The 16,766-nt window shown below is 40.5% G+C and overlaps 1 protein-coding gene across 1 annotated transcript in view; it reads right to left on the bottom strand.

Moving 5' to 3' along the window:
• LOC123990170 (titin-like) overlaps window positions 1-16,766 on the bottom strand; it is a 172,535-nt gene that overhangs the window by 137,502 nt on the left and 18,267 nt on the right. The window contains 27 exon segments of the mRNA XM_046290780.1: window positions 84-362; window positions 467-745; window positions 859-1,137; window positions 1,225-1,506; window positions 1,602-1,880; window positions 2,383-2,661; window positions 2,751-3,032; window positions 3,148-3,426; window positions 3,521-3,802; window positions 4,085-4,648; window positions 4,908-5,186; window positions 5,692-9,444; window positions 9,924-9,965; window positions 12,068-12,256; window positions 12,414-12,539; window positions 12,626-12,910; window positions 13,063-13,294; window positions 13,394-13,562; window positions 13,672-13,813; window positions 13,904-14,164; window positions 14,246-14,506; window positions 14,594-14,854; window positions 14,940-15,203; window positions 15,326-15,586; window positions 15,754-16,014; window positions 16,119-16,382; window positions 16,477-16,749. Of these exon segments, the coding sequence (XP_046146736.1) occupies window positions 84-362; window positions 467-745; window positions 859-1,137; window positions 1,225-1,506; window positions 1,602-1,880; window positions 2,383-2,661; window positions 2,751-3,032; window positions 3,148-3,426; window positions 3,521-3,802; window positions 4,085-4,648; window positions 4,908-5,186; window positions 5,692-9,444; window positions 9,924-9,965; window positions 12,068-12,256; window positions 12,414-12,539; window positions 12,626-12,910; window positions 13,063-13,294; window positions 13,394-13,562; window positions 13,672-13,813; window positions 13,904-14,164; window positions 14,246-14,506; window positions 14,594-14,854; window positions 14,940-15,203; window positions 15,326-15,586; window positions 15,754-16,014; window positions 16,119-16,382; window positions 16,477-16,749 (10,407 nt within the window).

The following is a 16,766-nucleotide window of genomic DNA, read 5'->3' as shown; positions in this document are numbered from 1 at the left end:
TGAGTAGTTGTACACTGTAAGACGGCGGGGTATACATACATTTAAGATTGATTCAAATAAAAATTATCCACTGATCAACAAACCTAGAACAGTGATTGAAGCCTCACAAGTGCTGCGTCCAACATCATTTGAAACCTCAAAGGTGTATTCACCACTATCACTTTTCACTGTAGAGAGTATCTTCAGTACAGAGCTCTTATCTCTGCTCTGTACTTTGTATCTTTGACCTGATGTCAGCTCTCTTCCATCCTTCAGCCACATGGCTTTGAGGACTTTAGATCCTGAGAACCTGCATTCAAGAGTAGCTGGATCTCCTGTTGTTACACTGATAGACTTGGTTCGCTCAGTAATATTTGCAGGTTCTGTGATAAACAAAATATTAAATGAACAATCCACTATTCAATAGTACAATACTGTGATAAAAAGTATAAATTGCAAAAGTTAAAGACCTAAATATCCAACCAACCTTTGACTGTAAGCGTGGCAAGACATTTCTGACTTCCAGCCTCATTCTGTGCCTGACAAATATATTTTCCACCATGTTTCATCTGAGTGTTTCTTAAAGTTAACACTGCCGTTCTGGTCTCATAAGATATCTGTATATGTTCGCCTTCTTTAACTTCATGATCCTCCTTTATCCATGATACAGTCATGGGCAGTGATCCCTTTAAAGTGCACTGCATAGAAATCTCTGAGCCAACTAAAGAACTGATGTTCTCTATTTTCTGTACAAACGAGGGTGGTTCTATTGAAGGAAGACCATACATGTCAAGATATAATTCAACAATAACAACAGGTCACAGTCTATCAAATACAGATTGCTACAGTATATTTATGTAATGTAGAATTTTAACCAACCTTTTAATGTAATTTGGCAATCACATGTTGTCTTCCCAACTTCATTTTCTATGTTACATTGGTATTTTCCAGCATCCCCAGACTCACATTTAAGAATCTGAAGAGTGACTACACCATCTTGTATATTTATCTTATGCCTTTTGTCATTTCTGATCTGCTTGGTGTCCTGATAACAAGATATTTCAAATGGAGCTGAGCCTGAAATAACTCCTTCGAATATAACATCAGACCCTTTCACAACTTCTTTGGACTCAAAAGCTGTCACAAACATGGGAGGTTCTACAACAAAGATAAAATAAAGTTATTATTCTACACAGACAATGACATAGTACAGATAAACTGTAAAAGTGAATACTGAATACACACCTTTGACTGTAACTGTGCTGCTGCAGTGGTCACTACCAGCATCACTTGATGCCACACAAACATAATCTCCACTATCATCAACAGAGCAGTTCACAATATCCAGTGAAGCAACTGAGTCAGTGAAGGACAGTCTGCATTTATCATTTGAAGTGATTTCAGTCTCATTCTTAAGCCACTTAACAGTGATCACAGGACTGCCAGTGACTTTGCACGTCAATGTAAGTGGTTGTCCATTTTTCACCAGTTTTAATGGCTCAAGCCTCATTGAAAACTGAGGAGGTTCTGGAAATAATTGATGATAACAATTACTTCAGAAGACAGTAACATTAAGAAAAGCTGTACAAAAAAATATACATAATTGATCAAAGAAAAGGCACCTTTCACAAACAAGACTGCAGAGTGTGCCACCTTCCCGGCATCATTGGCCACTTGGCAAGTGTAGTTAGCCGAGTCACTGGGCTTCACTGAGTGAAGTTCCAAGAAACTTGAAGAAGCGTCTTTCTTGATAAAACTTGCGCCTCTAGTGGTTATCTCCTTGTCCTCTCTGAACCACTTAATCGTAAAAGGAGCCGATCCAGTGAAAGCAGACTTCAAGACAACAGTAGATCCTGGTACGACATCTTGGTTGTCAGGTTTTAATGTGAAGATTGGAGGTTCTAAAATCAGTTTGGAAGAGACAAAATGTGAATGTGTTCGTTTAGCTTCATTATGGCCAAAAGAATGTAACACTATTATACTACTATTAAACTATGTTACTCTAATAAGTATAGTTATTCTAACCTTTAACACATAAGGTTCCACTGCTCTCTTTAAATCCAGCAGAATTTGTTGCCCGACATGTATATACTCCCTCATCACACTTTTCTATTTGGGTTATTCCCAATGAAGCCGTGGTTTCTTTCATTTCAAGTTGATATTTCTGTCCCGACGTTATTTCTTTATCGTCTTTGTACCAAGAGATGGACATGGGCTGAGATCCAGATACTTTGCTCTCCATAGTAATGTTGTTACCAATATTTCCATCAACTTTCTTAAGATTTTTTGTGAAAGATGGTGGAAGAACACGATCTGTTGAGGGGAATATAACTTGTTTCATTATAACATTCTTGTGGTTCCTCAAGTCGTAATTATGGAAAAAGCATAAACTACAAAACAAACCTAGCACTGTGACTGAACAAGAGCACTGGTCTTTTCCGACGCGGTTGGACACTTCCATCGTGTATTCACATGTGCCTCCTTTCTCTGCCGCAACAATCTTTAAGATGGCTACATTGTCTTTAAGAGTGATTTTATATTTTCGGCCTCCTGTAATCTCCTTTCCATCTTGGAGCCATTTCACTTTAAGATCCGGGCTTCCTGCAATTGTGCATTCCAAGGTTGCTGATTCCCCTGAAGTCACGTTGATGGATGCGACTTTCTCTAAGATTCTAGCGGGTTCTAAAATGTAATTATACAAACATTTTTAGATTTGAAACATCAACAGTGGCCCAAAATAATATACTTGTGTGAAATATTCTGAATCTAACCTTGAACTGCTAAAGAGGTTTCACATTTTTGTTGACCAGCCTCATTCTCTGCTTGGCATGTATACTTTCCACCATGGCAAATGTCAACAGCTGCTATTGTCAAAATGGCGATATTATTCTGAAATGCCATGGTGATATTAGGGTCATCATCCCTAAGCCATTCAGCATCCTTCATCCACTTGACAGTAATAGGGGCAGAGCCTTTTATAGTACCCTGCAGTTTAACAGCACTGCCCAAAACTGCTGTAGTGTTCTCAATCTTCTTTGCGAATGATGGTGGTTCTAAAAAAAATTACAATTATAGCAATAATAGTCATTATAATTTAGAGGAATACATAGGTAAGAGGAATAAGAAGAAGAAGAATATCCTCCATGAAAGTGTTTGGTTTTAACTAACCTTTCTGTTTGGCAATTGTCTTTGCAGTGATTGAACCAACATCATTTGACACAACACATTGATATTCCCCAACATCTGCACTTTCAAATGAGCAGATCTCCAAAGAAGCAATCGAGTCCTGAGAAACAATCTTGTATTTCCTATCGGAAGTGAGTGATTTCTTACTCCTAAACCAATTGAATTCAAATGGGGCAGTGCCTGCAACTTCACATTGGAAGAGAGCAACAGTGCCCCTGACTGCTTCAACCATTTGCAATTCCTTTTTGAAGGATGGTGGTTCTGAGAAGAGATATTTGATACAATTTCACAATAACATAATATTCAGAAGACAATATCAAAGATCGTAATTATCTACATAACTGACACAACAAACCTTTTATAGTTAACTTGGTGCTACAGCTCTCACAGCCAGCTTCATTCAGGACTTCACATGTGTAATTTCCACTGTCTAACAAAGCAATTTCAATGATCTCCAAAGTAGCAAAACCGTCCTTGAAAGTGATTTTGTATTTCTCGCCAGCCGAGAGCTCTTTGTCATTCAGAAACCAGGTGACATGGAGTTCAGGTGACCCTTTGATTGTGCACTGCAAACGTGCACTTATGCCTTGCTTCCAAACCAAGTTGGGTTCCAGTCTCTTTACAAAGACTGGGGGTTCTGCAGGATGTATGCATTGAACAATTGAACAATTCAAAACAATATTTTAAGAAGTCATTGCTAATGAACAAAACTCAGAAAAAGAGGAGCAAATACAAGTTAGAAATAAGAGATTTTGTCAAAAGGCAGTTGAAGATGCAGCCAAAAGATACAGATGGGTGAAGATATTGCAAAATCTATAAATCTATCTGATCATAATCCAAAGATGTTAATTTCCATAACTGCATATATATTGTGCCACAAATACTGCAGAAAACTTGAAAATAAACTGATTAGGCTTACCTTGAACCTTTATTGAAGTGGAGCAACTTGTGCTTCCAGCATCATTGGCAGCTGTACAGACATAGTTTCCAGTGTCTTTAAGTTTTCCTTTTGGAATATCAAGAGTGACCATCTTATCTTCAAAAGACTGTTTACAATCCATTGTTTGATGGAGCTTTTTGCCATCTTTTATCCAGGTGATGGACACTCCGGTATCCTCATCCAACTGACACTCAAGGTGCAGTGGATTTCCAACAGCGACTGACACTGATTCAAGTGTTTTCACAAAATAGGGTTTGTTGATGACCTTCATCTCCATGCTGCACACAGCAGTTCCAACACTGTTGAACGCTTTACACAGGTAAACACCTTGATCCGTAAGTTCAAGTTTTGATATTTCAAGAATATATTTATTATTTTCTGAGGAGATTTTGTAGTTTCCCCCCGAAGAAATGGCATTGTTGTCTTTATGCCAGACAATAGTCATCGGTGAAGATCCAGTGACTACACACTGAATGTTTGCCTTTTTCCCAACATACAATGTCAATGGATCAGGCTTAGTAATAAAGGCAGGTGGGAAAAGTTCTATGAAATTTGAAAATAAGAAAGGGAAAAAATACATAATAAAACATAATAATTAACAACATATTAAGATTTATTTCAAAACCTGACAAAATCCAATAACCTGACAAATCACAAGATGATTTGTTTGAGCTTTTTTAGCGAGTATAGATGTGACCATAACTAGATTTGTGGAGGGAAGAAGCACATCATATTCCTAAAACCATAACCTTTGGTACAACAACCTGTTGAATTAAATTAAGCAAAAGTTCAGTTCACTCACCAGTTACGTTGAGTTTGGCGGCACAGGTGTCACTGCCATTCTGGTTTGTAGCCTTGCAGGTATATTCACCACTGTCAGCTTTGGTTGGGCTCAGAAGCTCCAATGAAGATGTCAGTTGCCGACTGAGGATCCTGCAATTTGAACTCTCTTTGATAGGAGTGCCAGACTTGAACCACTTGAACTGCACATTTGGTGCATCTTCAATCTCACATTCGAACTTGGCTCCGCTGCCAACATTGACCTCCAGGGGCTGGATTTTGTACCGGAAAACTGGTGGCACTATAATGTGCAGGGAAAGGGAAGAAAATATTACAATTAGCACACTGGCTATGATTCTAGTTGATGTAGTTAAAAGTGGTGAAATGGTGAACCTAGGATGGAAGGTTGCAAAACAGGACTGACCAGGAGGGACTGTGGAGGGAAATGATGTTAGGTTTGGATCAAAACACTTCAATGAAGAAAATGGGACCAAGATGAGATGTCCAAGAAGGCATGCAAAAAGAGGGTTTCAGGACTCAATGGGGAAGACGAGAGTGATGTGGAGTCAAAGAGGATGACGGGGAATGGACCAGAGGTGGATTTTTAAGAGAGTGATATGGGTAAAAAGAAGATACCTTGGAACAAGAAAGCAGGAGGATATGGGGGTGGTATCAACAAAAAATATTACTGTTAATTTATAGTGATTTTAAAGTAAAGTGAATGCATGCTAGGAATCACTAATGGAAGTTTATGTCGCGTTAGTTACTATTTTTATGAAAATATGAAAATATCCCCATTATCCAACCTCTCGAGACAACAGTGAGTCTTGATGTTGTTGTAGCCTTGCCAGCTTCATTCTCAGCCTCACAGACATATTCTCCTTCGTGCTTCTCCTTGACAATCTCGCAGATTACTAGTGTGTATGTGTCATGGTCTTTTGAACACTTAAATTCTTTGCCAGATTTGACCAACTTTCCATTGAAAAGCCAGTTAACTTTTGTGACACACATTATGGTCACACTAAAAGTAACCATGCTATTGTTCTCTGAACAAATATCCTCCAGGGGAGTTACAATAATGGGATAAGCTTTAGTGAATTGCTCAGGAAGTTTACTAATCATAACTGCCTCTGACAGAAACTCCTCCATCGTTTCTCTCTGTATAAACACATGAGACTGTTCGACAGGGACAGAGGCGAAGGGTACTGCTGTGGTTAAATCTGCAGCACCTACATCTCTCTCATCATGGCTTTTTACTGTCACAGATCTGGTCTCCTGCCTAGTAGTCTGCCTGGATTCATGCACCACAGTGCGATCCTGAGCTGTTATGCTTTGGAACGAAGCCATCGTTTCAGTCTTCTGAGCAGCAGACTGTGTTACAGGGGATTCGAAACCCTCTGCACTCTCTGTTACTCTGACAGTTTCCACCACCGATGATAGCATTTCTTTGGATTTTGCACTGCTAACATTTGTTTTCTGAGGCTTGACTATTTGCATTGTGCCAGGTTGGTCCAAAATGAGGGTCTCTTGCTCTCTATAAACTATAGCATGGAAAGCTGCTTGGAGTTCTGTCCTCAGATCAGCAGTCTGAGGGTATTCTCCTTCAAAAGCAATTGTTATTTCCATGGAGGCACCCGGTGTTGTGATAAGGTAGGTGAACATTGCACCCTTAGTTTCCCTGCCTACCTTCACTTCCTGTACCTCAACAGCCTCCAATCTCTCAACAACGTCTGCTAGTATAAGTGGCTGGTCACAAGCCACAGCAGACTGAAGCGCAGTTTTCAACTGATGTCTGATGCCCAAACTTGTTGGTTTTGGCATTGGGATCACAAAGGTAAGTTCCTTTGGAAGAACTTGGCTCTCCTGAGACTCGTGCACAAATGATACCCCTTTAGGCTGAGTCTTTACACTGACAACCAATCCAGCAGATTTTCCAATTTCACTTGATTGCTCACCAACAATGATGTGTTTCTCCTCCAATAATATTGATTGTCTCACCGACTGACCTTCGTGGATCTGAACAGCAAAATCCTGTTCAGCTGCATGTAAAATGGCACAACCTTCAGTTGCTATTGCCTTCTCTTCAATATAGACAGGCTTTGTTGGGATCTTTGGTTCAATTTTCACTACAGGTTTGAATGCATCATTTGCTTTCAAATTTATGGTATGCCCCTCTTCTATACTTTGAGTGTCAACCACAGTTACTGAGTGCATAATGTTCCAGCGATCCTCCTTTTGGATTAATGCACGCTGCTGTTTGACATCACTAGTAAATGGTGTTTCTTTGGATATCTGCATGGGCATTGATGTGACCTGAAGAATGTTCTGAGGTCTGGGTTCTGTTCTAAGCTCTGACTGAACTCCTGTCACGGACACATCAAGATCTTTGGAATAATCTGCACTAAACTCCCTTTTATCCTCTGAGGTTGCTGCATGTTTGCGGGCTCTTTCCTGTTTCTGTACTGCAGTCTGCTGATCTGGCTTCTCGGGACTAAGTATACCTTCTTTAGGTAATACACTTTCTGACTGAATAGACTGAAGATGTAAAGGAGCTTTGGCCTCTTTTCTGGGTTCAATTGAAATTGTGTCCAGCTGAGCTGAAAACTCAGATATCTTCTCACAAGTGACAGATTTCCATTCATTGTGGGTGACTGTGTGCAACAGAGTAGGGCTTTTTCTTGCATCTGCACTCTCTGGCAATGGCTTCTCGCAAGTAAATCTACCTTCAGACTGTAATATATCTGGCTTACTAATCGTCTGTAGATGTAAGAGCTGTTCTTCTTCTTTTTCAAATTGCAAAGACATCGCGCTTTCCAAACCTGGAATAGCTTTTGAGTGTTCAGTCTGGAGCAGATGTTTTTCTTCAGCACTCATGGCTGATTTCAATAACCTATCTTTACTTACCAAAGCGCTCTCTTGTTTACGTTTGTGTATTTCAAATCTCTGCTCTTTGGATAAAGTATGTTGAGTCTCACTGACTGGTGCGACCACTGGGTTAGGACGTTCCTTCTCTAGCAGGGACTGAGTGGGTTTATCCGATGTTGATAGCGTATCACAATGGCGCTCTGATAGTGGCAGTTGCCCAGTCAATGTAGCGGTATATAAAATCTTAACACCCTCTGTAACTCTGAAGCTTCTCTCTTCCACAGGCCTAGTGGTTATACCTAATTTCTCTTTCAGAATTGGTAACCTGGTTTCAACTAGATGACTACTGACAACCTGTTTTGGTTCCTTAGATGACTTAATCTGTTCTGGTTTTCTGTCTCCTAAAACCTCAGTTCTCACTGTGATTAGAGGAATAACCTCTTCTGATGTGGCAGACATTATGTTCGAATGATGCTCCCTTGCAGGCTCAAGCTCTAAGATTTCCGGACTTTGGATACGATCAGAATGTTGCTCTATGAGCTTTTGGCTCTCTTGGACAGCAGATGTAAAAGCGGCCATATGCAGTTGTTTAATAGGCGCAGCTGAGGCTGGAGGTGGTCTGGTGGGAGTCACAGACACTCTCTCTTCTACCTCATGTGACTGCAGCACTGCAGCCTGGTGGGTGACTTGCTCTCTATGAAGGGTAGCAGCAGAGATATCCAACTCTCTAAGGGTGTCCACTTGCTCGCTGGAAATAACCTGTCTCTCCTCAGTACCTATGGTGTACACCATCTGATCTCTGGCCCTGGCTTCTCCAGGAAGGTTGACCATGTACAAGCGTGACTCTGTAGCCTGTTCAGTCATGGATACTTTATAACCTTTTTGTTTCTGAACAACCACATGTTGTTCCTGGTGCTGAGATATAGAGACAGACTCTCTGAACACGATTAGCTCAGCACTACAAGAGGCCTCCCCAGATGGGTTGGAAGCCCTACAAGTGTAGAGGCCACTGTCCTGCTGTTGGATGCCCTTCATGTTGATGAAGCCAGAGCCATTTGGGTTGTTCACCACAATACAATACTTACTGGGCTGAATTTGATAACTACCTTTAAGCCACTGAACCTCTGGAAGAGGATTCCCAGTGACAATATACTTGAAGAGAGCTAGACCACCTTCAGAGCATTGTACAGGCTCAATAGTTTTAATAAATTCAGGTGGTTGGCCAGTGGGTTTGAACATTTTCTCAACCTGCCTCTCTGGTTTCTTTGTGTCACTTATTTGGATGTTCAAGAAAGTGGTACAGGTTGATTGGCCAAACCTGTTGCTTGCAGTACATGAGTATTCTCCTTCAAATTCCTTCTCTACTTTGTTAATGACGAGGGTATATTCGTCTCGCTCTTGAACAAATGTGTAAACTGATGAACTTGTTATAACCCGACCATTGTGGAACCACTGGACATTAGGCTTTGGAAGACAAGATATTGTGACAGTAAATCTAGCTATGTCCCCAATAGTGACAGCTACTGGTGAGAGTTGGGTCACAAAAACTGGCTTTTCTTTTTTCTTCTCTGTTGTACTAGAATAAAGTTTGGACTCTGGCTTGAGTTCAAGTGTTTTGCTTTTGCCTAATTGTAGACCAGTGAAGTAAGACTCCTGTTTTTCCTCTTCAGCTGAGACAGTGAAGCTAGAGAAAGCTGAGTAAAATAATTACATAATGTTATCACTTACAATAATGTATAAATATTAAGATTTAAAAAACAATAAAGCAATAAATAAAGGAACACATTTTAACGATAGCACCTCTTGAATTGAAATCAGCAAGACAAAAAACATGCATTATTTTAATTTCACATAATAGCCATGTAGGTTTCACCTATTGCATTACAATTCAAGGCAAATATTATGACCGTTCAGGATAGTCACATGCCCAACATATAGTTTTACAAAGGGACATTATACACGATCATATTGCTCCAGACATTAAAAAAAAAATCTGGAGGATATGGGCCTGTGCAAAAAAAAAGATAAAGGGCCTGTTTCCCAGTTCCAGATCAAGCCGACTCTGCAAAGCACCTCCAACTCTGAAAGTGATTTTTAGTCCAGGAATAGGCTTAATCTGAGTCCAGGAATCTGACATTCAATCACATGTTAATGATAAAGAAAATATATTTACCTTTAACTTCCTTTTCCTTTTTCTCCACCTCCTTTTCAACCACTGTCAATAGACAAACATTTATAAATTAGTGATTTATCAAATATATATATATATATATAGTACTTACTGCTAGAACCAGGTAACATAGGTTACATCCATATTGTCAACATCTATTTTGCAATGATGAAAACAATCTGACATGCTTTGGTTTTGATGTGATCATACAGTGAATTCCGTCTCTTGGAAAGCATGTTGTAAATTGAGCACATCTCTCTCGCTTTTCACATTTAAGTCAGTGTACTTGACAACCTGTTTCTTAGCACATTTGTCCATGAGCTATCATTTTATAATCTATTTTTCTTGTTGTATAGGGCAGTATGGGAGCTGTGTGAAATGTGGAGTTGACAAGAACGGCCAATAGTTGAAAGCAGTCTGAAATGTGGAGTTGACAAGAACGGCCAATAGTTTGGAACAGTGTGAAATGTGGAATTGACAAGAACGGCCAATAACGGCCAAGAGTGCATATTGGTGGTAAGGACCAAAGCATGCAGTTGCCAACCTTTCATCACTGTGCTGCATTCAGCGTCTCCAGCTGAATTGACAATTTTGCAAGTGTAAACGCCCCCTTGCTTAGGACCAACGTTCATAACATTTAAGCAGCACAAGTGCCCCTTGTGTTTCAGAGAGTAAGAAATGGACTCTTCGACAATCAACCGATTGTGTAGCCAGAAAACAAACGGAGTAGGAATTCCCTTTATAACGCAAAAGAGAGACACGGTGTCTCTAGGTTTGGCAAGGATTTCTGCGGGCAGTGTCACAAGGAACTCTGGGTAGGTGGCACCAATGTAATCACATTCGTATTCTCCATAGGGTATAACATCAGGGTAATACTCATGGCTTATCTGCCTTTGAGTTCTTTGTGAGAATGGAGGTAGAGGTCCAAGACTCTTTAAGGACTCCTGCTTGTCTTGGTCAGAGGGCTTTTTAGACGACTCCCTGTCTGTCTTAGAGTCTTTATTGACAGAATCGGAAGGGATGGGTGTTTCGGCTTTGGGATTCACTTCTTTGGCTGGGTGAGAATAAAGTTAAGGGAGATTTATTAGGTATTAAGAACATCAGTCAGAGGACATCAGTAAGAGGTTATCTTAGATCTAAACACTGGGAGTTAGTAAGATGGCGAGATGGTATTAGGGGCATGCTTTGAATGGGGAAAAAAAACTATACTTACAAAATAAATATGTTATTACATTATATTCCAATCGGTTACAATCTAAAGGAAATATTAAAAGTTTTAAAGGTTTTACAAAAGAATCAAGCGGAATGGAGGTGAAATGAACCAGAGAGTGGAAATATTAAATAGAAACTGTATCCACCTTCAACTGTGAGTTGTGCCGAAGTTCTGTTCTCTCCGTGTTGATTTTTTGTGGTACAGAGGTATGTCCCTTGGTCACCAAGCTGAACATTGAGTATGACAAGCAACAGCACACCTCCATTTTGGGTACGTTTCACCCTCTCCGTGTCTGTGAGGTTCCTTCCATTATGATCCCACACTATTTCAGTAAAGGGCTGCCCGTGGAACGAGCAGTTGAACTGAGCCATCTCACCACTTTTGACTTTGACGTCATTCATTTTCAAGAGCAACTTAGGGCTTCTAGCGATGCTCATTTCAGAACTCTCAACAGTGGTCACTTCAGCCATCTTTACTGATGAAGATGACGTCCTCATTGTGGACATCTCAGACACAGTCTCATAGGTCTGTACACTGTGTGATCCACTGACATCCACTGACTGGTACCCTTCTGAATACATTTCCATTTTATGACTGATCATTGTTCCCCCAGTGCTTGACACACTTTGCCTAGCTACAGATTTCATATTTTGATCTGGGAGAATTAGAAGAGTGTAATTTGGTCAACAATCAACTGCTAAATGAAAAATGAACCTATACTACGAGTAAAGAAAAGTTGAATAACTTTGAAAACAGATTATCCCCCAGGGCAATATGAAGATAAGGAGAAAGATCAATTGAATCATACAAGTACACGCATAGAGAAAAAATAAGTTCTAGGACAAATGGTATCTATTCTCAACCTTTAACAATACAAAAGCACACTTAAATTGGACATACAGAACAAACTATGTTCATTAAGACTTTTACTCACCTTCAAGTGCCAGATATCCTGCACAAGTGACCATTCCTGCTGAGTTTCTGGCAACACAGGTGTATTCCCCCTCATCCTCGGGGTACACTCTGGTGATCTCCAGCTGGCAGGTGTCATCGAACTGAGACATCCTGAAGGCATCGGACTGGCCGATCTCTTTCTTATGGACGTACCAAGAGATCTTTAGATCTAGCAAGAGAAACATTTGGTTAATATCAATAGTATTAATAATGCAAGATTATTAGTGCTGCTTTTTATGAATAATGCAATACTATTATTATTTTAATTGAACAGTTTAGAGAACAAAGTAAGAGATAGGCCTAGTGGTGGAAGTCGAGATAGATACCTTCACCAGAGATTCTGCACTGGAACCTAGCAGCCTCTCCCTCATTGACTGAGGTGTTGTTCATTGGTGTTATGATCACAGGCTTGGACAGTGGAGATCCAGTGTCAGGAGAAACGACTTCTGAAACTGAAATAAAATACATATTTTTTCCCCCCCTTTTTTCACTAAGAGGTTATTTTAGTACTTTATATGTGATTGTTTTTCCACTTTACCTTCCACATTGAGTGGTGCTGAGCTGGTGGCAAGCCCAACGTCATTCTTGGCCTCGCAGTTGTACAAGGCTGCGTCCTCTGGGAACACTTCGATGAGAAGCAGAGTGTGCTCATTTCCTTCACGCAGGAACTTGCACTTGAAGCCAGGGGAGAGAGCCTGGGAGTTCTTGTACCATAACACCTGGGGCTGGGGGACGCCAGTCACTTCCACAGAAAATCTAGCAGGTTTGCCAGCCTCCACAGACAGGGCTTGCATGCCGCGAATTATCTGAGGTGGCTCAGGGACTAAATTATGGGAACAAACAAAGACATTTGATGAGAAGAAAGGAAGGAACACCAAGCTTAGGGAAAACTGGGTAGTTTGCATTATTTGAAAATTGCATTATTATTTCAGTGTGACTTTTGTTATTGGGAGTTAAAAGAGAGCAAACACTTACTATTGACATGCAGAGTCACCACGACCCTGTTCTTGCCAGCGATGAAGGTGTACTCCCCTGCATCACTTCTATAAGTTTCAGAGATGGTCATGCGATGGACCTTTCTAATGGCAATGTAGTGGAGCCTATCGTCAAGGTTGAACTGCATCTCAGCACCGTTCCTCAGCCAGCGACCTTCAACGTCGTCCTCACTGACTTCAAACTCAAACGACGCTTTTTGTTTCTCAACAACCTGAAAATAAATAATAAATAATAAATGTTCATATTAACACTGATAATTTTTTAACTATTCAGTTTTAAACTGTCCTCCTTCAATGTTGTCCGTATTCACCATGAATTCTTTCTCTTCGGGTTCTGTGATGTGGATGTCACGCCCCTCCACGGTGAGATGAGCCTTTGACATGCTTGCACCAGCGACCACAGAATACTCTGCAGCATCAGACAGGCGGACTGACTGGATCATTAGACGGTGCAAGAATTTCTCAGTGGAGACCTTGTATCTGTCAAGGCATTTTAGAAATAACTCTTAAGATACAGAGGAATCATTCAAATGTAGCATTTCACAGGAATCTCACAGGAATAATATACAAATAAATGAATGAGACGTACCTTTCAGACATTTCCAGCTCCTGTCCATCCTTCATCCACGTCACCTGAGCATTAGGCTCAGAGATCTCACATTCAAATGTGGCCCTCTTCTTCTCTGTGATCTTGATATCTTTGATGTGCTTGGTGAATTCAATAACACGTGCTGTGAGAGAGCGAATATATTAATGAACAACAGAAAAATTACTTTCATGATGAATATTTAGAAAGGGTCTGGATGTTAAAAAAAACATACCATCAACATATAGGCTGGCTGTAGTTGCAGCAGAGCCAGCAGCAAACTTGTACTCTGCACCATCACCAAAATGAACATTTCGGATGGTGAGAGAGTGAGTTAGGTGTTTGGTGCGGCTCTGGCATCTGTCAGTGGAGCGAATCTCAACACCATTCTTGAGCCACTTGTAGGTGATGCCCTCATAGTTGACATTCACTTCAAATGTGATGGTGTCTTTCTCCTGTGCATTGAGGTCTTCCAGCATGGAGGTGATCAAAATGGCTAAGGAGAAAAACAATGTCATTAGAGAAAAATACCTATGTGATACAAATGATTTCAAGTACAGGTTAGTTGAAAACTTACGGCTAACTTTCAGAGTTGCAGAGACTCTGTCATTTCCACAGACAAAGGTGTATTCTGCAGAGTCTTCACTGCCAGTGTTCATGATCTTGAGCTGGTGAAGTTTGCCCTGCACCACAATCCTGAACTTGTCACTCATTTCTATCTCCACTCCATTCTTCAGCCAGGTGGATGGGACATTGAAATGTGACACTTCACATTCAAAAGTGGCCACCTGGGTCTCTGGGACTTCAATGTTCTTGATGGGTTTTGTGACACGCAGAGCTGGAGAGAACGAACAATAATGAATATATTGAAGATACATTTGATGTGTGGGTTAAGTCATCTATTTGTTCACGTGTCAAAACTTACATTCAACATATAAATGAGTACTGCACTGCACATGTCCGACCATAGCAGTGTACTCTCCTGCCTTGTGGTCATCCACATTCTGGATGATCAGCTTGTGACATTTTCTCTCAGACAGAATTTTGATGTTTTCACTTGGTTTAAGCTCAACGTTATTGAACATCCATTTGATAGGGATGTCATCATGAGACAGGCTCAGCTCAAAAGAGGCAGTGGCATCCAATAGTGATGTCACATCTTTAGGCTTCTTCGTTATAGTAATTGCTGAAAAAAAGATTGAGAGTCAAAACTTTCAAAATCTTAAGTAAACAAACAGTTGCAATTTGTGACCATAAAAATATTAACTTACCCTCTACGTTCAGTCTGGCATTAGCAGATAGTTTTCCAAGTTTGAATCCATAAACTGATTCATCGTGTATGGTGCAGTTCTTGATCTTCAAGGTGTGGACCATGCCATCAACGGTGATTTCATATTTCTCACTAGGTTGGATCTCTACACCATTCTTAATCCATTGTGAGCCCTTCACATTCTCATGGGTGAGTTCCAGAATGAATGCTGCTTCTTGTGTCTCAGTGACAGTATGGTTCTTCAGGGTTTTCTTGACTTTCACAGCTATGAAATCAAACACAAACATGACATAACAGCAGGCATATAGTAATAATATAATAGTCATATATTAATGCTAACACCAGTTGAAAATAAGTTAACATTTCTACTCTGGAAGTGACACCTACCTTCAACTCTCAGGTTGGCTGTTGTCTTGGAGTTTGCAACCTGGTAAGTGTATTCACCGATGTCAGTGGGTCTGGTGATGACAATAACAAGACGTCTGACAGCTCCATTTTTCTCACTCCTGACATTTTCACCAAAGTCACAAGGTTGTCCATCCTTCAGCCACTTGCCCTCAGCAGTTGGGTTGGCCACCTCACACTCAAATTCAGCTGTCTGAGAGTCAGCCACAATGATGTCATGCAGCGGTCTGGATATAGCGCCACCTGGGAACACAAATACATTTGGATTTATTTCCTCCAATTGGGTAACTGCCCTAAAAAGTTTTTAGATTTGGTAGGTGAATGGTTGTTGTAATATCCAACTGAACTTTTACACCATAACGTGTATATGTTTACAGTGTAATGCACTTTTTGGACAAGAGTTATCTTACCTGACACAGTAAGCTTTGCACTGGATGTCTGTTCACCAGCAGCGAATGTGTATTGCCCCTCTTCATCCTTCATGGTGTTAATGACAGTCAGGCTGTGGTTCTTGCCCTTGGTCACTATCTTGTACTTGGAATCATTTTTCAGATGTTGTTTCTTGAAGGTCCAGATACCATCAATGCCAGGGTGGGACACCTCCACATTAAATGTGACGTGCTGTGTCTCTGTACAAACTTGATCCTCCATTTGCTTCACAATTGAAATTTCTGTTAAAAAAAGTTAAGTATGTTTTAGTTGGATAATATCTGTAACTGACAAAAAAGTATTGTATGAAGTTATGTTGCATTTAATCACTTGTGCAAAAGCTTACTTTGGATTATCAGTTTACAGCTAGAGTCAGCTTTGCCAACACATAGCTTGTAGGTTCCTTCATCAGAGGCGAATGTCCGATTGAACACCAAACGCTGTTTGGATCCCTTTGGAACAATCTGGATTCTCTCACTGGGCATCACAAGCTTGTCATTGTGGAACCACTTAATTGAGCTAATATCTGCAGCAGAGATTTTAGCCTCCATAACAGCCTTGGTGCCCTCAACTGATGTAATATCCTTGAGTGGGGCCAAGATGCTAATCGCTATAATACACACAGAAAAAGACAACACGATAAGGCCTAGTATATAAAGAAATACTCCAAATTAGTATGGACAGTATGAAATCAAATCACTTACTTTGAACAGTCAGCTTTGCAGTGGTGGAAATGTCCTGAGCAGGAACTACAAAGGAGTACATTCCACCATCAAGCCTGCCTGTATCCTCTATGAGAAGTTTATGGATGAGCTTGTCAATAACAATGTGGATGCGATCTGAAGCTTCAATGACAACACCATTCTTCATCCAAGTGCCCTCAACATCTTCTTGAGAGAATCGCACCTCAAACTGGCTTATGTCACCCTCACAGATTGTCATATCAGAGAGGGGGTGCAACAGGGTCACAGGGCGCACTAAAGGAGAAGAGATT

Source organism: Oncorhynchus gorbuscha, linkage group LG01 (assembly GCF_021184085.1).
Source record: "Oncorhynchus gorbuscha isolate QuinsamMale2020 ecotype Even-year linkage group LG01, OgorEven_v1.0, whole genome shotgun sequence".
NCBI lineage: Eukaryota > Metazoa > Chordata > Actinopteri > Salmoniformes > Salmonidae > Oncorhynchus > Oncorhynchus gorbuscha.
This window is presented reverse-complemented; position numbering and strand designations above follow the sequence as displayed.